Source organism: Sparus aurata, chromosome 17, assembly GCF_900880675.1.
Source record: "Sparus aurata chromosome 17, fSpaAur1.1, whole genome shotgun sequence".
Taxonomy (NCBI): Eukaryota; Metazoa; Chordata; class Actinopteri; order Spariformes; family Sparidae; genus Sparus; species Sparus aurata.
The window spans coordinates 25277191-25301955 of NC_044203.1; the positions used below are offsets into that span (position 1 = coordinate 25277191).

General features: G+C 40.5%; 1 protein-coding gene across 6 annotated transcripts; it reads left to right on the plus strand.

Annotated features, from left to right (window-relative positions):
• The first annotated feature begins 4687 nt into the window (after positions 1-4687).
• On the plus strand, positions 4688-24008 carry znf574 (zinc finger protein 574). Of its 6 annotated transcripts, none has more exons than XM_030394880.1 (11): positions 4767-4803; positions 6535-6586; positions 7083-7240; positions 12365-13544; positions 13798-14012; positions 14226-14405; positions 15047-15141; positions 17256-17350; positions 20380-20528; positions 20923-21210; positions 22978-24008. In XM_030394880.1, exons 3-11 carry the CDS (start codon positions 7085-7087, stop codon positions 23575-23577), a joined length of 2958 nt encoding a protein of 985 aa, XP_030250740.1. In that variant the 5' UTR covers positions 4767-4803; positions 6535-6586; positions 7083-7084; the 3' UTR covers positions 23578-24008. The 6 variants fall into 6 exon arrangements, with proteins under 6 accessions (XP_030250739.1, XP_030250740.1, XP_030250742.1 ...); XM_030394882.1 differs by having other exon boundaries at positions 4788-4803; positions 6540-6586; XM_030394879.1 differs by lacking the exon at positions 6535-6586 and having other exon boundaries at positions 4688-4803.
• Positions 24009-24765: the final 757 nt, after the last annotated feature.

The window sequence follows — 24765 nt, forward strand, 5'->3', positions numbered from 1 at the left end:
TTCTGAACAATAACATTTATCGATGCTATAATCCACCAGTATAAAAGAATTACAACAATGCAAAGAGAGTGAATGGAGAAGGAATTTAAGGGGTCAAATGGCGGCTTTTTTTGCCCCAGGGCCCCATAACAGGTTATGGTGCAACAGAAAACCAGAGGTAAAAAAGAATAGTTGTTCAAACGCTGTTTAGTATACCCATGAAGTAATTATACTTTACTTTATCAGCTTTATAAGTGTGTCTTTTCAACTTCACTGTGGGTTACTTTTCAGATTAAAGGTTTAAAGACCTACAATTATATTGTAAACCGTTATAATTCTTATGCAGTAAATTAAACTACTTGGAAATATACAAATTGATTTGTATTAGCTCCACCTCAACCAAATATGATCTACACACATTAATGACTATTGATGTCAAGACATGTAGCTGAAGATGACAACATTTTGATTTTGAACATTTATTATGCCTTATTTAGGAGACAAAGTTGATTAATTAATACAGTGAAGATGCTTGTAATAAGTCAGATGATGATTTGAGGCCTTTACATTTTGTTTTGTAACTCTGGCTGGCAGAACTGAGCCATCCCTCAGATGACGGGGTGGAAGTCTTGCATTTTTCTTGCCTTCCATTTTTCTCATCCCAGGATGCCATCTGTTTTCAGTCATACATCACCATGAAAAGCTTGTGTTTAGCTGAGGAAGGAGCCGAGCCATTAACCAATCAAAAGATTGGTTAATGGCTCGGGAGTGCTGTTAGTCTTCTTTCCAGTTTCTAGGATTCTTTTAACCATGTACCTTTTCCATTACAAGAAATGTTGATAACTAGATGTGCTGAATATAAAGCAGCTCTCATTTAATGTACTTTGGTGCATTATAAATTGCTTATCAGGTGTGAGTCATAGGATTTACTTTAGCTTTGAATGAAACCTTTTTCAAGGAGGGATTAATGAAATGAAGCTCTCGTATGCTCTGCAGTGGAGTCGGCGGATCAGTGAACTCTGGAAGGGACCATTTGGAGAATGATGAAATCAGAACGGTTGTTATGGGAACCATGCAATTGGAAATGTCAGTGAACATGTTTTTGACCTTGACTGATGAAATCTTTTGCTTCCACAGTGTGATTATATCAGACGTGTGAATAGAGGGGGGGGCTGGCTCTTGAACAATTACCACGCTGGTATTGTACCAGTGCTGTATTTCACTCACTCTGTTTCATAACCGTTATACCGCTGTCTCACTTCAGTTTTAAGATATCTGATGATCACGTTGACTTCAGGTCTCATTTGGCTCCGGGATGTCAAGGACCTTCAGCACCCATCTCAAACGCCTTTTTGAATAACTTCATGGGTGCTTAACAAGAACCAGCAAAGTCTCTCCAAACAACTCAAATGTTTCATTCAGACAAGAATCTGCCGTTCACAAAAGAAGAGCAGGATTTAATGAAGTCTCAGGGTGTCCGTGAACTTCGTTCTTTTGTCTTTCGCCGTGTTCAGAAGAAAATATTTATAGGCTCTGGCAGAACCTTTGCTGCCAGGTACTTGACTAAAATATCTTGCTTGCCCTTCAGATTCATAAATTAATACCTTGCCCTGGTATTACCTGGCCTTGACCTACATCTCTATTCATAAAGATGAATTCAAGGCCTGACATTCTTTGATGATTCTTGAAGAAAGATTTTGGTTTACATTAAAAGAAAACATTAAAATGTGAATATTATGATTTTTGTGCTGTTTGTAAGAAAAGTTGGTTTTTGGGTCTCTATACCAACTCGTCAAAAAGAGATGTTTTGGGATTCGAGCATCGGTCCGCCTCCATCCCGAAGAGACACTTTTTGATGAGTTGGGAATGAGCGATTTCTCTGATGACATGCTGCTAACCTTTTTGTTCTGGGTATCAATTCAACAGTTGGACAATTCCAACTTAATGCACCTTTAATCATTGTAGCAGTTTGGTTCAGCTGATATTCAGTTGCTCCTGACAACCGCCTCAGTTTCTCTGACATGTTTTGACATTCATGGCACAACTGTTGATGTGGCTTCATTAACATCAGCTTTCAAGTTGGGGACACAGAACGTATGCAACACACATTTCATAACAACACCAGTACGTGAGGGTAAAGGAAGGGAAAAACACCAAGACAAGCGCACGAGGAATACATTAGCACAATACAACCTGTTGTGAATTTAGAAATAATCTGAAAACTCATCCAAGTCATTTTCCCTATTTCACGTCATGTGAACGCTATTATTCACCTGAAAGTGAACCTTTTTCAAAGATTGAACTTTCTACTCGTATTGTTAATCTTATGTTATCATGGAAAAACAGAATTGAGTTAGAGGCAATTGTAAATGGAGAAGTGTTTCCACAAGTGATCCCAGACTTTCTGTCTCTACTGGTGCGTTATTTCATTTATCTCCTCCATACACTTTTTTATTCTATCAATTCTCAACATCAGTCCATCCAGTGGTAATAGATTAATGAGACTGTACACTCAATTCTATCAATTCATTGATTTGAGTGTACAGTCTCATTAATCTATTACCACTGGATGGACTGATGTTGAGAAAAACAACACAATATGACGATAAAGACGGATCAAATGGATGAATCCAGAGCATGTGAGATGATACAGAGCAATCATCGCTGCATAACATGACAGCCCTCCTCTCTTGAGACCTGAACCGTAGCCTTCGATGAAAAACACGCCAAGTCATCATCACGGTGATACGATATGTCAAGGATGAATAATGTTATTCCGCAGTGTGTCAAGCAGATTGAACAGTTTCTGCGGAGCCGGAGTGGCCCCAGACCGTCTGGCTGAATGCCCAACGGGCTCTTTAATATCATTTGGAGTCAGGTTAAGCAGTCTGGAGGAGCTGCTCATCTTCACAATCAGCCAGTGGGGCACATCAGGGCACTGTGTAATTCTGCGAAATGAGTGGAGTGGGCTAGTCTATACTTTCACTGACCTCAGTATATAATACTTGGTGCAGCTGCCTGGCTGTATTCACTCTGAAGAGGATCAATCTGATAAGTGTGAGGCTATAGAGTGTAGACTTAATAAACCTCTGTAGGTATTAAAGTACAGTTGAGTCAAATAACTGCAGCCATACAGCTCAGATTGTGGTGGTTTGATTACATCGCTTGGTTAACAATGTTGTTTATCAAAAACTGAAACATTTGACTCAGTAATCAAGTGTTAGTCAGAGTTCCGTCCCCTTTTCTGTTGCCCTATAAAACCATTTGTGTAGCACAAATGGTGACTTAAAATAACAATAAGGATTTAACAAGATCAGTTGTTGCTAGGATGAAATGTTTTACATGGAGTGCTTTGGTTTGAGAAGTGTCGCAAAACATTGGTTCAGAAGTTATTTGAATAATAGGTTTCAGTATGTAAAAATCAATAATACTGCATCACATCATAGGAGTAGCCTGTAGTGTTCTACAAGGTTGGAAACTAAGTTATTTGTATTTTATATAGCCTAAAAAAATAGTTGTACTGTATCTAATACTCTGAAATTTGTAACATCAACCTATTCACTTTTTCAGTTATCAATTGTAAGACATTTTTTTATTTGTAATGTATATAGAAATGTTATTTTAAATGTGTGTTTCTATCTGATTTAGATTTTGTGGCATTTTATCTGTTTTTCATTTTGTCTTTAAATCAGTGTCATTGCTGCCAACTCAAAAAAGTGATTTTTATTGTCAGATAGACTTCCCTCCTAAATGAGTTTACACAATGTTTGTGATATCATGTCAGGCTCTTGTGAATGGACTTTTGCTTGTGCATAAAATCAGCAGTGATGAAATGTAACTTAGTACATTATTTAAGTAAAGTACTTCAAGACACTTTTGAACTTGAGTTTTTTCTATTTTTTGCTTCTTTATACTTCCAATCCACTACATTTTGGATACCAATATTGTATTTTTTACTCCACTACATTTAATTTTATAGTGCTGCATCAGAATAGCAAGGCAATTTTAAAGGTGCAAAATGTACAACTTCAGTTTTTACTTGTGCTTTTGATAATTAAGTATATTTATTGCCAGAAAATTCCTTTTGGCACTTTATATGGTCAATATCACATAAGTAATATTTCAGCATATCTTTAATGTTATTAAAAGACTTTTGAGTCTTACTGTTTATAACACTAAACCCTGGTCCAATGGCCCTTTGCTCTTCCTCTTATGCAACTTATTTACCTAAATGGAAATAAAACAAAGTAGCCTATACTCTTGTAAGATATTTCAGTGTATTTGAGCTTCATGCTAATGAAGCAACCGCTGTTGATGTTATCATGGTCTCAAGCAGGAAAGGGGAAACACTGACAATAACCAGAAGTGACCTCTGGCTGAATTTCTGGTTTGGAACCTGCATGTCAGAAACATATGCAGTTTATGCTCTGCATGAGAGTTTAGCTGCCTGTCCTTTTGTAAAAAGGGGGTTTTGACTTATAAAGTTAAATTACTGTATATATATTTGTATTGGTATTTACACTTACTATTTCTTATTATTTCACAAGCTAAGCATGGAAGTTCATTCTTGCTAATAATAATACTAGTTTCTTATGAAATACACTGTAGGGCCTATGTGCTGGTACTTTGTATGCAAAGTGTATGAGACTGAACTGTCACTGCCCTTTAGCGCGCTTTTGAACTACAAACCCCCTCAGTGTTGTGTGTAGTCTGCCACTATTGGTTTATCTATTGACCGAAACAGCCAATCAGAGCGAGCCTTCTAACATGCAGAAAAAACTGAAGTTGCTGTCCTATTTCCTCGACCGACAATGTCTGAGGACGGTGAGTTTTGTTGAAATACTTTAACTTAATTTACACGAATGCTACTTTTTCAGTGACGTATAGCACATTGATATTTATGTATGGAGGATTTCAACGGGGGGAGACAGCTAATGTTAACTTTTAGTCTGTCGCCGCCATTATACCACCGAAGAAGCATATCCCGCCCTCCTTCTTCGGTCTTTTCTTCTTCTTCTCCTTGTGTCTGAAAGTAAGCACCACTGGTCCAAGTGGTAAAAAGAGGTTTAGACGCTAGCTATGTTGTCTTGGACGCCCGCTATGAAGCACTGATCTCACGGCCGTTTTTTATTAGCTTGCGAGCTAGCAAGAGAGCTAGCTTCCACGCCGGCGGCACGTTAGCCATGTTGCTAGAAAGATGGCCATCGTTGCATATCAGCAACACTGTGATAGCGTTAATATAGTTTGCCAGTTAGGTTAGCTGCTAACCATTAGCTTCGATTAGCTGTGGAGCTGCTGTAAGAGAAGCTAGCTCGGGACAGACTCCCACCATGCCGATCAAAGGAGCTAACATAACACGAGGCTTGGTGTTAGTCGGCGATGACGTGAACTCACGTTAGAAGTTATTAATATTTTCCCTTTCCCTTGTGTGTGTCAACATCGGACTGACATTGTCCCTGCAGATGACCTAACGCTAGCTAGCGCTCATGAGTGTTTACTAGCATTAGGTCACCATCCACAGTGCATATAAGGGGTTTAAGACACAATGTGAACTACACCTGGCTCACTCAGAAAGGCATTATGTGAAAAAGGAAATTATTACAGGTGCTTGCAAGTTAATGGTTAAAAACGGATGCAGGACATCTCACATCTGACCCTTAAACGTTGCTGTCAGACTGAACAGTATTGCGCAAATCCAGTGGCTTGTATCTGACCACCTGTGCCAGGATAGTGTAGCCTCTGCTGATAAGAGACACCAGACAGGCCAAGTGGGGCATTATTAGTATGCTATGATCGTGTCTGCTTATAGTCTTTATCTTTCTTTCTATAAGCAAGACCCATCAAAAGACCAAAACTTCAACAGGTGACATGTTGGCTCATTTCAATAAATATGGCTACTGTTGCATTCTTCTGATTTGACCCCACATACACTGTCCAGCTGCTTTACATACTGATACTCACCACATTTTCATCTGGAAAACGTCCCAAACAAACACACCTTTGACTCCTTTTTTAGTAACTTGCTAAAACCTACATTTTCCAGCTGTTATGGGACTAGTTTTTTTGGGGGGGATAAAGTCAATTTAACAAAAATGAACTGATGTGATTTTCAGTAGGCACAAATTTGTCATGGACAAGCTGAAGTATTTGGAAAGCAGTGAGACTGACAGCATTATTAACTGTGTTCCAAAACATGGAATATGGCCAGCCAGTCTCAAGATCAATTTTTTTTACACTGGTTGCACCAGTATGCCTAACTTTATCAAGTTAATTTCTCAACAAATTATGAAAGGGATATTTCAACAGTTCTATGTTGAAAAATATCTTGAAAGTCTATGTTTTCTCTTAATGCTGCTGACTTTCAGGCACACCAGTTGAATCAATGAAAATGTTCAGTCGAACTTGCACCCCGGAGCCCTGGCCAGCCTTATCTTTGAAGTTATTGCATTGTCTGCCAATTATAATTTTCTACTAGAAGGCGTGTCACATTGATGTCTGTCAAAGGTATTGATGTGTGTCTTTCAGTGGGTTTCTTTATTTGTTTATTTGTCGAAGTAAAGCTTTGCTGGGCTGTGTAAGATCTGATTGGTATCCAGCAAGTGGGAAGGTTTGTGTTTTGATTATAGTTTCTTTTAAAAGCTGCATGAGCTAGACTGCACTTCCACCGGGTCCAATTACAGCACATATCTAATTGATGTTGGAGCTAAACGTCGCCTTAGCCCATGAAATGGCAGACAGAGAGAAAAGGCTTGGCAAGGTTTCTACCTGAGCAGCCACCTGCATGGTCAAAATAACAATTAGCTCAGGCTCAGCGCATGGTGAGTCATCTTGGCAACCCCAGAGTTAGCCCCCTGGCACTTGTGTCCAAGCTGTTGTCTTGATAATGTATGCAGGCACATCTTTTCATCAGGAGAGGGCAATGTTCACAACCTAACTTCAAATGTAATGCACTGGTGGGTAGGCATCTGTATAATGCTCACGTTGTGATATTATTTTCATATTCCAAGCATGCAGAGTTTTGTGAACTGTTTCACCTTTATCTAAATCAGTTTTGCATTGCTGCGTTTCTTATGAAATGTTTTTGATTTCTAATCCCCTGGCAGCCATGGAGAGTTCGTCCGTGTACATGTGCTTCCCCTGCTACCAGGAGTTTAACACTCTGGAGGAGGTACTCGAGCACCAGTTGACATGCACTGCTGAGGATGAACAGCCAGACACATCTGCAGCCACCACTGCCACTATTCCATTGCTACAGACTCGGGTAAATACTGGACCCTTTTCTCATGTAAATTGTGTCTGGGTGTTTTGAATGCAGGATATTGACTTTCGCTTGGAATAGAACCTAAAACATCAATATTGTGACCTAACATCACAGCAGCGTTATAACATGAAAGCCCCTGGATCAGATCTGGCGAACGACGTTGAAGAGATCTTTAGTCATAAATTGACAATGCTCTGCTACTCATCATAGTAATAGTGACCTTGATCAGAGCACTTAACATCGAGTTGTTTGTAATGATTTACTGACTCATTTCAAGGTGTTGCTGTGTATTAATATCTGATTTAGTTGCGCGCCTCATTGATAGGTGGACAAAATAATAGAATAAACAAGATTATCGCAACACAACAGCTCCACAAACTTTAGCCTTCAAGATGACAATATAGTTGGATCAACACCTCATAGGCAGGATTTATTGCAGGACTGTTTCATTAGGCTTAATACGTTTAAGTTAAGTGTACGTAATCAAGTAGCTAATAATGATAATTCTAATAATTGCTACTTGACATGACTCCTTGTAATGTTTTCCTATATTTGATGAGGTAAAGGTGCTTTTTCAAGAAAATCCTGGCCAACAGGGCAGCATCTAAACATTAAACTGAATAGAAGAACAACAAATACAAACAACCTAAACAGGCTAAGAAGCTGTCAGATGGTAAAAGAGAATATGCAATAGACGATATTCAGTTGGGGAGCATAAACACATATGAGGTGCTAAACATGATCCAAATAAAGCATAAGCAAAAATCATCATCATAAATGTGTTCAGTAGATGTGGAGATCTTAACATTACCTGTAATGTGGTTTTTGTTTTGTTTTTTGCACTGGAGTACTTATGTGCCTACATTATACTGGTAAATCTATCACTAAGTCATTGCACATGCACATCTGTCAGACCTCTAACTCTCCCCTAGTGTAGTAAAGCCTCCAGATTATTCAACAGTTTTTCCAAGTACTTAAGTGCTACCTGGAACTGCTCTCTGTCTAGCTTAATGGCAAAATAACACATTAGCACACTGTTTATCCGAGTAATGAATCACTGGTGAGGCAAACAGGTGTATCGGGAGAAAATGTGGCAGTGCTGAAACTGGATTGATTATGGGATGTTCAACCAGGCTTTATAATTCAGATTATATTACAGTGCATGCTTTTTATTTTTATTTAGCTCTAATGTGGCATAAATCATACATGTTGGTTGAGCTCCATTCTGAAACGTCTGCTTTATAGGAGGTTCTGGTCACATGATTAAATGCAATAGCAGTCTTCAGTTTGAAGAAATATAAACCAGTACAGCATTACTATTGGCCATGAATTTGAATCAAAGTTGAGGAGAACAGGAGGGAATGACCTGATAAAGGTTGCAGGCCAGATTGAGGTCCAGGGAACCATATTTACATGGTATCCGGCAAAGCCATCTGAATCACCAGAATGTTCCTCATGCTCCATTGACATTGAACAATTTGATGAAAAAAACAAAATGTCTTCATCTTTTTTGTGTTCTCCCCCTGTGTGCTTCCCTATGTAGATTCAGTTGTATTTCTATTGTTTTGGCTCGAATTTAAGAATTCGAATTTAAGAGGCCTGCAGATTTTTGCATTTTATTCAGTATTTTTTTGCCGTATGTGTGCTGTTTGGAATAGATTCCTCAGAACTGCTGAGCTCTATTATTTCTGAGTTCGACAAAAAAACTATTTGAATTACAAAATTTGGAAGTTGTTAAATAGAGCCGTTTTTTCCGTTTAACTCTGACACATTCAGCTGAGCCTATGTGCGACTGGCCCCTTTTTCTTTTGGCTTTCCCATGACAGGCTCAGAAAGCCCCGAGGGTTAAAAGCAGTCTTTGGCCCTCGTTTAGCAGTATGGCATGGCTGTCTGAGCCAGTGCCAAGGCTTCTATCCTTACAGTCTTCAGCACACGTCCATAAAGCACACTGACACTCATGACAGACAAATTGCATCCTGAGTCGCCAGCGGGAAGAGGAGCATGAGGAATGCATCAGTCAATGCCATACTTTCTCCTGATGGATCGCTCATTGGCCTTCTCATAGATGAAACAGCTGGAGAAACACTATAAAACCCGGGTACCTTATGGCTTCCTGCCCTCCACTTTGCCAAAAGCCGGTTTATTGCAAGCATCCCCACTTCATTAGTTAGATTATCGCAATATCTGCGTATATTATGCAACATTGCTTTAAAACAGTGTCTGTTTATTTTACAAATGACTGCAAAGGGTTTATTCCAATCAATGTCTTTTCAATACTGTCCACTAAATTAATGTAAGTTTGCTTTTCACTCCTTTGGTTGATCAGAAGGGAACCCTGCTCTTACAAAACAAATTCACCTCTTCTCCCTTTTGGACCAGAGTATGACTCATCTGCAGCATCTGCTAACTTCCTTATCAGCATACTGAAAAAAATGCACTTCACATATGGCACCATTGAAGCTCTGCAATAATGATTGATTAATTGGGTCATATCATTCGCTGGGTCTGCCATCTGAAAAATGAAATCTTCAGTTTTCTTAATTTTAAAAATAGCAACACAATAACTGCATGGTCAGGTTGGTGGACCTTAAGATTGGCACATTAGCCATGGTTTAGTAGTCTCGGTTCTCTGGCTAGTGGCTTGCTACCTGTCTGGCAGATATTGCTCAGAGTCATTCAAACAAGAACCATTTGTTTCATTAATTTCAGTCGTCAGCAAAATGTAAGCAGTTGATAAACCCGTGCAATAGAGGAGTCGAATAAATTGAGAACTTTGATGTAGGTCCAATACATTGTCATGTTTATTCAGTATTAAATTAGCATGTCCAAATGTTTAGTGAGATCAGTTGCTAAATGGACAGTGCAGACAAAGCTTTAAGGACAGAGCTTGGGCCCTGTCTCCACACTTTATCTACCATTTATCAGCTGCAAATGGGTTTGTTTGTGTTGTGTTTTTTGTTTTGATCGGATGGTTATCATTGTCAATTACTGAAGCTTCAACACCAATTAACAATACGCACAAAAGCCATAATAATTTTGGTGACAAAAGTTATTATATTATTGATATTAATGGCAATCTAAAAACATTTTGCACTTATCAAAAATGTGAAACAGACTTCATTTTTGGTTGTATCCCTTTTAGGATTGTTCATGAATATTGAAATCAAATAAATAATTGAAAAAAAAAAGGACATTCCATTCTGAAAACTAATATTTGATTGTGAAAAAAAGGCAGCACTACTGCAGCTGTCTGCCTCACTGCACTGAAGGCACTGCAAGATGGACAGGAGTCACATACACAACGTCACTTTCATTGATCGTCAAGGAAATGTAGGTCAAGCTTAGAGGAGCCAATAATTCAACAACAACTGTGTCGTAATGATTGCAGAGTTCACAACCCTTCTCTGTCCTAGAGGAATCTATTAAGTCTTGTTTGGAAATACTGGGATTTTGGTCATTGTGGAACCTCTAGATTAAGATTCATGCAATGTTTGTCAACTCCAGTTAGTTAGCAACCTTAGGTGCTAACCTATATTAGAAATTATAAAACGAAATTTGAATTTACAATTAGTTCATTTGATCTTACTCCGAGGGAGAGCATGTTCTCAATTCTCACCGTAGCACCAACCATAGCAAAGAGAGCGAAGTCTATGTTCTTTAAATGAAGTTTTATGGCATAAGACTTTGCATGGCATTTGTCTTTTTGGTGTGTGGGTATGCAGATCTTGATGAATAAAGAATAGGATTTTGAATATTTTGAACATGTGTGTTTTTTAGACTACTTAAAACTTGCAAGTTTCGTGCATACAGTATATGCCTGCAATTGGTTTGGTATGTCAGTTTCATAATGAAAGCTTAAAAAATGAATATAAGTCTGACTTGTATCATAAAAATGACAGCACAGAGGATGTGATCACACACTTTGTTAATCAAAAATCTTTACAAATTTCAGAAACCCTTTTCTTCATATCCTCCATTTTAATGCTGCCCAAGGTTTCTTCGGTGCACAGTGTGAAAAGCCTTATTCAGGATGGTAAATGCCTGACCACTTATCAGAAGAATCAAAGGTTCAAACTAGAGGTTATTAATATTAAGATGTTAGCTTTTATAACAACCCTTTTCACATATGAGACCTCTAGTATTGATGGGTTCAGGTTTCTGAATGAGGGAGTATTGGTGAAACAGGTCCAGTTGCCTATGATGCAGCACATAGATTAACCATGACCTGGATGACTTACAACCTTCAGCAACAATATAAAAAAAAGTTTTTATTTTTTATTAGTTTTGTTTTTATTATTATTATTTTTTTACTAATAATGCCAATAGGTGTCATTCTCTGTGTGCTTTTTGATCATGTGAAACCCTGTCTCCAATTTAGCTACTCTACTTGAGATGGACAGACTGAGACCAATACCAATGAAATTGCTAGCATCTTTGATATCTACACAACAGTGCATCTCGGACATTATGAAAAAGACAGTTAAATTGTGTGTGAACTAAGGCTTGATTCGGTGGTCATGAATAAAACAGTTATTTTAAACAAACATTTTGATTTTGACTATAAAGAAAAATGCATGTTATTGCAGTCAGCGTGCTATGGAATCAGCCATCACATGAAGGCGTTCTTCAGTATTCTCATACCACAATGTTAATATAAAAGCCCATAAATCATTAGAGTATGTGAGACATGGTGAACTGTCATGATTGAGACTGTTTCATACGTCTTTAACCTAAACCTTAATGTTCTGTTTTTGTCATCTAAATAGATTAAGGGAGCAAATGTAAGACCCTGCGGATTGACCCATTCAACCCTGATGGGCCTTTGATAGTTATCGGCCAGGCTGAAGGCCTTATCTTGGCTGTCTGGAGCCCTCAGTGGAACACTGGCTCTAAACACATGCTGCTCTAATTGACCTCAGTACCCCAATACTAAATTCTCATCCCTCATCTGCCTGAGAGAAAAAATAGAAATAAAATAAAAGCACTGCAGGTTGAATTTACTTCAAACAGCTATTTGATTTGTAATGCAAGAGTCGTTTTCGTTTATACACAGAAGCACAGAAAAAGTGAAATACTGAGAAATAATCTCTGATGTGTTCTTTTTTTTCACCCTTGCCTTTGCAGCAACAGATAATAAATATATCTAAGGCCATTGCAGTACCACAGATTCAAATCCAAACAACACAAACCTCCGTGCAACCTGTGAAGAGCGTATTCAAACAGGCTGCAGTCACTACAACAACAACATCGGACCAGCCCAGAATCCTCTACCAGTGTGGGGACTGTGATGAACTATTCAAGACCCTGGACCAATGGCAGCAACATCGTAAGGAAGGGACATGTCAGGACACTCCCTCTGGGAGCAAGTCAGAAGCTGATGCACAACCTGAGCAAGAGGACGATGCAGCTCAGAGCTCCAGTTCAACTTTGAATCCAGAAGATTCTGCACTCTCTCAGAGTGAAACCTTCGAAGATCTTAAGCCAGAACCAGTGGAGGAACCCATAGTGGAGCAGGAAAGGCCGCAAGTTGAAGAAACTACTTCGGCTCAGAGCTCTGATCCTCCTGTTGCTGTGACTGCTTCGACCTCTAGTCCAGAAGAGTCGTCTCCCAAGAGGAGAGGGGCAAACAAAAAGCCTAAGCCAGAACCAGTGCTCCTGTGTGTGGACTGTGGCTCATGCTTTGGCCTGGTGTCTGAACTCGTGGCCCACCGCAAGACCCAACACGGCTTTGAGGAAGCTCTGCACCGCTGCTCTGTGTGTGGTGAAAGCTTTCTAAACACTACTCTTTTTCTCTACCACCGCAAGCAGCACCGGCAGAAAGGTGAGGAAAAGGTGGTAGAAGCACCAGAGGAAATTTGCACTCAGAACAATGGGGCTGATGAGCAGGAGCAGGATGCCGCTCTCCCCACCGCTGCTGTCAGCAGTAGTTTTACACAGCCTGAGTTGTTTATGTGCACCCACTGTGGACAGAGCTTTAATGAAGAGGCAGGGCTGGGCGCCCATCGTAAGGAGAAGCATGACCTGAAGGAGCCACTTCACAGCTGCACCCACTGCGGGGAGAGCTTCATGAACACCACCCTGTTCCTTTACCATCGCCGGCAGCACAGCTTCACATCAGTGACTGAGGTGGCGGATGGAGCTGAAACTAGTGATGAAATGACCACCAGTAAAGATCAGGATGCACCGCAGAGCTCAAAACGGCTGCTTTCCCCGTCTGCCTCTGCTAGTGAGTCAGGTTCTTCACCTGTACCAAAGAGGAGCAGGCCCTCTTTCAGGATTGTGAGTGGCACCAGTGCGCTCAAAGGTAAGCAAAATATTTGTTTAAAAGTCCAGTGTGTGGGATTTGGTGGCATCAAGCACAGAGTTTGCAGATGGCCCATGTCCCTCCAGATTTTGGCTGTCGATCACATTTTCAGTTGCTGATAAATTTGTGAGACAATTAAATGACAATTTGTTAGATTTCTTGGACACTGGACCTTTTCTAAAGCTTTATTAAGAAAATTAGGCATTTGTCACTTGATATTTTGGTTCTCAATGAACGGTGTTTTTGGTGTCAGGAAACAAGAGCTCAGGCACCAAAGAGGAGTCAGAGTGCAGCACTACAGCAGACTCGGACAACACCAACCACCCTCCGCCTGCCAAGCTGCTGCAGGACTGGGCCCGCACACCACTACCACATGTTTGCCCCTACTGTGGCAAAACCTTCACCCGGCGCGTCTTCCTCCGCACCCATGTCTACAGCCACACTGGAGAAAAGCTCTTCACGTGCAAGGTGGCAAGGGATATTCTTCTTTGATGTTAATGTGATTTATGTCATGTAGCTGACTTTGAGGTGATGATCTACAGCATCTCTGCATAATTTATGTTGTTTAGTAAGTTATAATATGAGGAAAAAAAAAAAAGCCATTTAAACCTTTATTTCAAGAGATATAAAAAAAAAAAAGGGAACTGCTAACACTGATTGTTGTTGTTGTCGTCTTTGAAGGTGTGCACAAAGTCCTTCACCAACTCCCAGAGCCTGCTGCGCCACAGCATGAGCCACACAGGCAACAAGCCCTACAGCTGCGATGTTTGTGGCAAAAACTTCTCGCAGGCGCCAACCCTGAAGAGACACCAACGCATTCACACATCCACACTGGCGCCACGCAAGCGCGGTCGCAAACCGGTACAGTCTCATTACATTTTGTTTTTAATGACATACCACTCAAATCAAAGGGTTTCATTCTAATATCTCATTTACAGGGTTTGTGTAAAGTTTTGAAATGTATGCAAACTTTTATTTTAACCTTTAGGTCAGGAATATGCTAAAATTCAATTGATTCTTGCAAAATGTTAGATTTTCAACATAATCCGTTGTTTCATCCACACAATCACTCAACACCAAAAATGTTTTACATTTGAAATGAAACAATCCTGTCGTACAGAAAATACAATCCAATATGAGAGGCTGGTCAAGTAAACAAAATGACAATATACATTTAATGTTGTGGGTATAAAGTATCATGTACGCTTTATTTTTTACAGTAACAATTTTAGATGTCATCACAATTGCTATGAGAGTGTGGCCATTTCTGGCATTAATTAATTATCTTGAGAAGTACTTGAATTTTACCCTCAAAAAGCTTTATGATCACTGCACATATACAATTTATATAAAAGTTTCTAGTCCTCACACTATTGAAATGGTAGATATTATTTTATTTTATGACAAAACCTTCCAGACTTTCTATAAAAAGATGGTTTTGGTAGATAACCTGCCATGAAATCCTTTTTTATTGACCGTGACTGTTGTGTCCCTCGATGCAGGTGTGCACTCTGGACAATGAGGGAGCCGCTCATCTCTTCGCTTGTCCTCACTGCCCCTCACGGTTCAACACCGAGGATCAGCTCAACCATCACAAGTAATAACAACAGCAGCACTCCAGTAACATTAGTTATTCTGTTTTTGCAGTAATGGAATTGACCAGAACACTTTGATTGCACTCTGAACACTATATTCAACACTCTATCCAGCTCTGAACGTCTGGATTTCCATATAGACCAGAGATTGTCAATATTCAATAATTTCCAACCCTGTTTACCGTGTAAATAGATCAGAATTATGGCTCCAAACAGAACCCAGGACGGGATTTAGATAAACCTGTTCCCCTTCGCCAGGAGCAGTAGTAGCTGAGCCGTGTCCGACTACTGAGCAAGACCTTTAAGCTGTGTAGCAAACACGCTGACTGAGATGTCTGGTTGCCCTTGAGCCGCAGCCACATATGATTGACAGACAGAGGCCCAGTAAATTAAGATGATAATGATAACCCAGGATGGGGAAGAGCCTGGTCCAGTCCTACCTGGCTAAGCAAGGAGGAGAGGATATAGTGCGTGTGTGTGTGTCTGTCTGTCTGTCTGTCTGTCTGATAGTTAGCATTCTTTGGATTATTGGACTCTGAATCAATATTTGCCTCCAAAATGTAGTTCAATGGAAGTCTAAAGTAGCAGAACAGGGAAGTACTTAGGTGAAAGTATGAGTCCCTCAAAATTGTATTTAAATACACGACTTCCATAAGTCATTAACTGGTTGGTCTAAACATTTAAATGTATAATGGTTCAAATTGATTAATAATAATTGGTATCTATCCAGAAATAAATGTATCTTTCATCCCTTACTTGTAAGGTATTCTGCAAATTAGTTTTTTTGATTAAAATTTCTAGAAAAATGGTGAAAAATGTGCTTTATATGATGTCCAATCTAATTTCCTCAGATTATTTGGGTTTTGAACTGTGTGAGGCAAAAACAAACAATCTTCGGTAAATGTCCATGAGCTTTTTCCAGAGTCCAGTCTTCATCAGCAGATGGAATTTGGAGTTGAGATTCTCTTGTTTTTTTCCAAGGTCAAGAAAGAACATGCGGCTAAACAAAGAAATTCAGTTTCCTATTTTAGAAGATTAGAAAAGGAACATCTTTACATTTGACAAGATGTTTTTTTGGCATGTGGGTTTAAAAAACATGGCTAAAACAATTCAGTGTTTCTCAAACTTGTTGCTGATTAACCTTCTGACTATCGACAAATTGATTAATCCGATTGTTTCAGCTTAAATCAGTGTGTACCTGCGTGTAGTAGTACTAATGCTGTCGTGTCACCCCTACTCATTAAAGAGCATCTGGCTTGAAGAAGAGGTGACCCTGACTGAATTTGTAATTCTCTCAGCTGCCTCAGGGTCAGCTGTTCCTGAAATATTGATTTCTATTGTCTATTTAACAGGGAACAGAAACAGCCTGGCCTCTTGCACAGGCCTTGAGAGGTCCTTTCGCGCCACCTCTAGCATCCTGCTATGCTTTAAGTAACTTTTGTGGTTAAGAGCTTTCGCTGGCACATTACCTGCAGCAGTATGATATACACAATACATATACTTGTATGTAATACTAAGCAGAGCCGTATGTTTCCTGAACATTAACATCATCTGTGTTTGTTCTGATTATGAGAAGCTACCAAAAGAGCCGGTACTTTATTTTTTCCCTGCTGTGAAAGCAGGTCTGATGCAGCATTAGGTGAATATATCCCAACACTTCTCTCCTCCCCTAAGGCTATATCCAGCGTAACGTTATGCAATGGATAAATATAGTCTTTCATGTCCTAACTCTGACTCCTCCTAGTTTACTGCTGTTCTTTTATCTCCAGCGTTTATACACTCACTTAATACCCCTTATTTAACCTGAAGCACAGCTAAGCACATACTTGCTGGTAATCCTCCTACGAGTCACATATAGAGTGGCAGCTTAAAACCAAAACATGACCCTCATTATTATAGTTTTTATGACTCTATTTTGGTGGAAGTTATGCATAATTATTACATTTAATTGTTTGTGTGAAAGTTGCCTGTTACTGTGAGACATTTTGTGTGTACATGTCATTGTTTCTGCAAGTTAAAATATGTTAAATTGAATTATTTCAGTGTGCTAAATGGTCCAGGATACACAAAATGGTTAAAGCACCGACATGAATATGTTTGTTTGTGTATTCAACAGACTGCTCCACACCAGCCATCCATTCCCTTGTCCTGAATGTGGAGAGGCCTTCAAACGCAGGAAAGACCTGGACCTGCACTCGCTCACTCACCAAGGTGAGAGTTCAGCACACAGTATGTTGTTTTATTTATTCATTTATTCATTCTAATATATTCAACAAACAACCATTACACCCATATGCCCACAAGTATCTAAACATGGAGTACACTCACCTCAAGGAGCAGAAGGAAAAAAACCAAAACAAAAAAAACCTGATGAGATCACATTTGTCCATTATCATTTTTAGAAAAATACAATATATGTCTGATTAACAGGTGACTGCAAAACATAGCGCCAATCACCCCTCTCTGTTAGAGTGACCATTTTTGTGTTCTCAGTACCAAACAAAATAAGAGAGTGCTGCAGCTTCACTGGTTTGAAATTCAAGACGAAATCATGGCTAAAATCAACCCAATCATGTTCTCATCTCGCATAAATGCCAACCCATCTCCTCAAATCTATTGTTGTAGTGTTTTGATGTTTTAAAACGTTATTCTTGTAGATGCTGTTGTAGAGGATGCCGACGTTGTACTCAAGTGAACATGCATTGTCTTCATTTTCTCATTGGAGATGTTATCTCTTGCCGTTTTTCCACTAGCAGGGTTCAGTGATGTCTTGCGACTGCAGCTAGCCTGTAACAAGCACCCGTCTCTTACAAACAACGTGTTTCCAACTGAATTAGTGGAGCCACTTTGTTAGTGGTGATTGTTCGATTGTTCGTTATTGCTTTGCATCACCCCTTCAAGCAGGTAGCACATGTGTGGTGGAAGTGCAAAATCCCAGCCGCCCCCGGCTGCCCTGCCGAGTAAACTGAGTAAAGGCCAGCAGATGTAATAAAAAAACTTAAATATAAATTAGCTTAAAGCTAACTCTGGTACATCTTAGAAGCTATGCTCTGTTTCTTTCAAATAAACAAATACAACATAAATAAATATACATATGTTCCCTCATCAAATCTACAAGATATATACATAACAAATGCAATATACATAGAGCACACATTTATTCCCAAAAGTTAGAAACAAAGCACCCAAACTATTCCTTATCTGAGCCCTGTTGTATTTACATATTGAGAAAAACTCTCACGTCCTTCCACTGTGTGACCATTTGATCTCATGTGTCGCTCATCGATCTTTCCATCTTTCTGTCTGCATTATAACATTCAGGGAGATTAAAGATGAGATCAGATGTGGTGAACATATCGGATGTAAGCCCCTGCAAGCCTGCTTGTAATGGAAACCAATTAGATATGATGTCCTTATCGTACTGCAGGCAGTGAATTACTATTGATTAACACAAAGTCGCCGTTAAATGCCCCCCCCCCCCCCCCCCCCCCCCATCTGTTTGCCTGGGTGGCCTATCTTGTTTATTCACAAACATACATCTATGTTATATGTGCATTGTTACGCCGATGCATTAGGTCAATGACTTTCCATTGATTTGTGTCTGGAACGGAGGAGGAAGTGGAGGTAAATGAATTGGGGGGGCGTTGGAACGTCAACCTCATTAATTAAGCATGAAGAGTCAGCGGACAGCAGGGGTCAGAGGTACGTGGGTCCTCTGAGAGAGATGATTGGAGAGATTGATCCATTGATCATTTCAGGGCCATAGGCAGAGATTGTCCTTATTAAAGGTTTAATTAGACGGTCCCAATGGGGAGCGGGGTGGATCCTCCCCACTGAGGTAGGCAGTACAGATGGTTAGCAGATTGCAAGATGTTGGCGTGACGACTCATCGACATGCTGATGAACCATCAGTGTCAGCGATTTCAGTTCACCCAGTGAGAGTCTGGTTTGCATTGCCAAAATACAACCAGGGCAGCAGCTGATTGGAAGTGATCAGTCAACTGATCTGCAGCAAATTTGCAAATCAATCAAAATCAATCACGTAAGTCAAGTTTCAAGCAAGAAACAACACATAAACAGTAACTCATTAGATTTTCCCTTGTTATACGGCTGTAAATTCAATATTTTAAAGTTCTGGACTATTAGTTAGATGAAAAAGTAGCTTGAAATGTCACATTGGCCACTGATCACATTTTTGCTCTTAACTGACATTTAACAACACCAAAAGTATTTAAAATGTTATATAAAATGGAGACAGGTTGCAAATGTTTGATATTAGCTCATTCTGGATTTGCTTTTTTTCCCTCTTATATAGCTCTAAATGTAATATTTGTATTACTGTTGGATTGAAAAAAGGTAGTTTGAAATGTCACATGGGGCACTTTGTTACTCTTTTCTGACATTTCATAGATCACAAATTGATCAGTAAACATAGAGAGTAACAAGCTAGATAAACTGATAATACAAATAATTGTAAGTTCTATTCTAAGGATCTATTTTAAAATGATTATTAGTAAAGCTCGATGAATTGATTTGTCTACAAAATGTGGAGAGAGAAGAGCCATTATAATATAACAGAGCTTCAGAATTCTTGTTTTGTCTGACCGACAGTCGAAAAACCTAAAGTTTGATTCATTATTATATAAAACAGAGAAGCAGAAAGTGAATATTTGCTTGATAAATGACATAAATATCCGTGTATTTCAATTCATTTACTAGTTTAATTGTTAAATTGTGTTGCTGTGTGATTAATTGTCATACTAGGGAAAGCACAGGTGTTTCTAATAACATGAATGATTGCTCTGCTCTGTTCGAGTGGCCCAGTCAGTCATGACAGTGTGACAGTTAATCAGCAATGAGGAGACTGAAAAAAGAAATTCAGCCATCGCTCATTTTGATTACCTACACCTGTATTATTATTACTGTAACAAGTCTAAAGAGCTGTTGTTTAATCACTTATTCCAACAGTTCATTCCTTACATCTAGCGGCACATATTTGTTGAGGAGCTACCGTGTGTATTCACATTATAAGCAATCAAGACCACAGGTGCTTCCTGTGTCGACGCTGAAAAATTGGCTGCGTTTGAATGTTTGAGTACAGCAGCCAATCACCTGTCGCTGCATGACTGCTGGCATGACGGCTGGAAAATACCAAACTCAAATCAGCCAACCGATAATTAGCATGGCAGTGTGATCAGAGTATGACTACCTGCCTAACACCTGACACTGCTCCGTTACAGACAAGCAGCCAGCGATGTGTCCGCACTGTTCATCCCAGTTTGTGAACCAGTCAGTGCTGGAAATCCACATGCAGCGTTGCCCTATCACAGAAGAGGAGAAGACCGCTGGACGTGGACGCGGCCAAGGCCGAGGACGAAGCACTGGACAGGTGGAGAGAAAACCATGATAATTAAAACTGATTGTTCTTTTTTTCAGATTTGTTTTAACAAGTACTCAGGCAATGTGTTGAAATCCTGCTATAAATTCTCCTCTTTCCATCTCATTATGTTTTGTATATGGATTTTTATTTTTGTTATTTTGCCATTAGTAGTTTGCTAACGGTCCAGACAGAGAGAAAATGTGGGGTTTGATAAAGCTGGGTGACATCTAACAAAGGTCCCTCGTTTTAATCAAACTGTGACGTTGTGGTTACGTCTCAGTCAGACCACGAGGACGACGACCTTTTCTCTTTTCATTAATTGCTCTCCGCTGTCTGTTTGTCATATCTTGCCTTCCTTTTTTTCATCCTTCTTTCCTCCCTCCTCCCTTTATTCTGCCGTCAGATTGAGTGTGACCTATGCGGCCACCGTTGCATGACCCAGGAGGGCCTCGACCTCCATCGGTTATCCCACACTGGCCAGACTCCCCTCAAATGCCCAGTGAGGCCCTGCCGCCGACGCTTTACCTCTAACAGTGCCCTGGAGGAGCATGTGCTGGCCCACTTCCAAGGAACGCTCAGCAAGTCCAAAAACCGACCCCGCTTTCGCTGTCAGATTTGCCACAAGGATTTTGCCTACAATTCCACCTTCAATGTTCACATGAGGACACACACTGATGAGAGGCCCTTTGAGGTAAGAAAGCTAGAGGCGATGGTGTACAAGTGTCTGTGTGTGTGTGTGTGTGTGTGTGTGTGTGTGTATGTGTGTGTGTGTGTGTGTCTCCGTTTGAATGAAAAGGGGATTTCTCTGAGCCTCCTCGAACTTATTTTGTCCTTCTTACACAAGACTTTCAAACCCTTAACATCCATATTTCAAATTGAAATCCAGCACAGCCTCACCCCCCATGGTCACACCCGTTCATGGCTGTGGCCATCTCTCTGGTTCTGGACCATGGCCATTTGTGCAGTGTGTGTCCTGCGGGTGTTTCCTCCCTCCCTGTGTACCTGTGATTAATGGCAGGGCTGAGTTAGGGCCTGTCAGCTCCCCTCTGTGCCTGTTACTATTCTGGGACTCTCTCCCTCTCTCTCCGCTGCTCTGGTGACGAGGCAGGACATCAACCATGGACCCACCCAAGCCCATCTCAGCACATCGGACTGTTGGAATTGATTTAATGTTTGTGGCTTTGCTTTGAGTCATATCTATCAGCCATGCTAAGGATTGAGGTTCAAGGAGCATTGGTCCTCAAACACACCAGTGGTTGTGCGGATGAATTTTAATTTAAATCAAATACACTGTGCATTCCTAAAGGAACATTTATATTTGCTGACTATGTAAAAAGCAGACTCACCAGAAGAGGTAGTTTTATTAGAGTTTATCTCCCAGAGATTAAGAAACTGCAGAACTGACAGCAGGGATTACACTTTCAATCTGAGTGTCCCCAGTAGGAATCAAAGCACAACAGAGTCATTCTTCTGTATTGCTCCAGGTTTAATCAAGTGTCTTCTTGTAGTTCATTGTCTGCACTCAGGTAGTAACAAGCAGAGAGCGAGTGTAGGGTGGCAGCAAAGGTACGACTTGAATTGTTAATGTGATTACTTTATTTATAAATTGTTTTGCTCTTAGCAGACTGGCAAAATTTCCAGTTATGGAACTGCAGACACTATGCCTATGCCTTACAACCTCAAGATCAATCACTATGCCTATGCCTTACACACTCTTAGAGCTACAACGATAAATTGAAAAATAAATACATTTTTATAAATAAAAAAATAAATAAAATAGAAAATATGTGTTTCTGCGTCAACATTACAATTTGCACAATAGTCAAATCGTAGGACGTGCAGGATGTCAAGTAGTTAATTAGCTCAGCTTGCCTTTTTTTTGTTTCTGTAGCACTCAAGCAAAACATTAAGATGGCATCACTTGATCTCTCTCTCTCTCTCTCTCCCTCTCTCTCTCTCTCTCTCTCTCTCTCTCTCTCTCTCTCTCTCTCTCTCTCTCTCTCTCTCTCTCTCTCTCTCTCTCTCTGTCCCTCCCTCTTAGATATTTTTCTCGAAGATTTTGCTCTCCTGTGCTTTGCCTCTGTGCCTGTATTCTGACATTTTGAAAAACACATAGCTGAAAACCAAAATAATGCAATTTCAGTTTTTCCAGTATCATGTAGCCTTAGACCAGAGAGTTAATTGATTTATTATGTGAAAATAATCTGCAGATTAATTGATAATGAAAAGCATTGTTTGTTGCAGTGTGACACACTTGTTTAGTTTTTATTGCCTTCCCTCATACCCTGTTCTCTCTGCTCCTCCTCTACACCAGCCAGAGCGGAAGTGCTGCTTCTGCAGAAAAATATAGAGAGTTCTCAGGAAAATATTAATTGCAGTTGAGTTTTGTGCACTGGCTCTGTTGTGAACTGTATTTTCTTTCCATCCTCTTACCTTGTTTTAATATTTTGTCCACCAGTGTGCCACATGTGGCAAACGCTTCCGCCAGCTGCCCCACCTGCAGGACCACGAACGCATCCACAGTGGCCTGCGGCCTTTCTGCTGTTGGATCTGTGGCAAGAGCTTCAGCGTGGCTGCCCGGCTCACTGAGCACGCCCGCACCCACAGTGGCGAGAAGCCTTACCCATGTGCCCACTGCCCTGCCGCCTTCCGCTCCCGCTCCAACCTGGATAAACACATCCGGCTACACGGTGACCTGCCTATGGATACTGTCGAGGAGGTAGAACAGGCCGCTGAGGCTGCTCACGTCCAGAAGGTGCTGGAGGGGGCCAAGGTGCTGTCTACTATGACCACCACAGGGGACGTTGATTCTGGCACGGTGCAGACCATCTACGTCCTGCAGGGGGGTGAAGGAGGTACAGAGACGGTCATGATACCGTCCGATCAGCTCAGTGGCATTGATGGCGCCTCACAGGTCGTCATCCTGCCCTCCTCTGTTCTGGGAGCTCAGGGCATCACTGTTCCCACGATCACCATGGATGGGAATGAAATCACCATGGTGGAGACGAGCCAGTCACCGCAGCATGCTATCGAGTTCATTGTGGAGGAGACTGTATGAAAACTATTGTTTAAAGGACAACACGGTAGAGAAAGACGGAAAGGTTACCTGAGAATATAGACTGTTGATGAAGTTCAAAGTTTGATGATTGTTCGTTGAAGGATTGCCAGTTATTACCTTGTATGTAAATAGTTTGATAGGTTTCTGAGCCAGTTTCAATAAAAGTTCCCATCCTGTGTAGAAGTACAATTTTACATCTTCCCTTGAGCAACAAGATTAATAAAGGTGGCGGTGTAAATCTAATTAATTATAAGTTGATGCACAGAATGTACCCTGAATTAGTCTTTCAAACTGATTGGAAAAACGGGGAGTAAAATCGGCCCAGGATTGTATGCAGACGTGTATTTACGGCCTCCTTTATTAGGGGGAAGACCAGTGGTGGCCCATGAAATGTCTTCTGCTTTCTTTATAATAAAACGCTTCAGCTTTCACACTTGTGAACGTCCATCATTTTATAAGGTGGATGACACAAGGGCATCGCCACCATCCCATCAAATGGGATTGACTTTATAGGTTCTGCTGTAAATGGCCACTTCTGCCATTTGACAAACAATATGAGGTCTTCTGCCGAGAAATATACGGACCACTCAGCACAAGAACAGCTGCTCAAACCGCTCTGTCACGCACACTTGTGTAAGCGGACAGCAGAATGAAGTAGGATTGTGTGTGTGTGTGTGTGTGTAGATCAATCCTAATGTTCCAATAATTTGTAGGACATTATGTAATTGATTGGTTTTAAGCTGTAATTAGATACAGTAATCGCAGATACGGTAGGATTTATGATGATTTAGCTAAAGTAGGGCATTATGTGGTGGCAAGTAGTCCAATGAAATTATCCAGCTCTTGCCGTATAGTTATCAAAAATAATGATCCTATTTGTGTCTGAATGGGAAGAGGCATAATATGATATAAGTTTTGCCGGCGCTGCAGTAGCCCATTATAGGCTTCTAAAGCGCAGTTTATGGCTGTCTCCCACCCAGTGATTGCTGACAGGGGGGTTTGAAACCACACACACGCAGAGGCACTCAGTCTTAGTTTGTTTTCATGTCATGGAAGGAGAAATGCTGATGATTGTGCAGGGAAACTGAAATGAGGAAATGGCAGCATTTCTGCAGGGTGAGAAGCATATCAGGAAATAGAGGGCTCCTGAGGAGCAAAAAAGGAGCCGCTGCCAAGAATTTAGCTGCT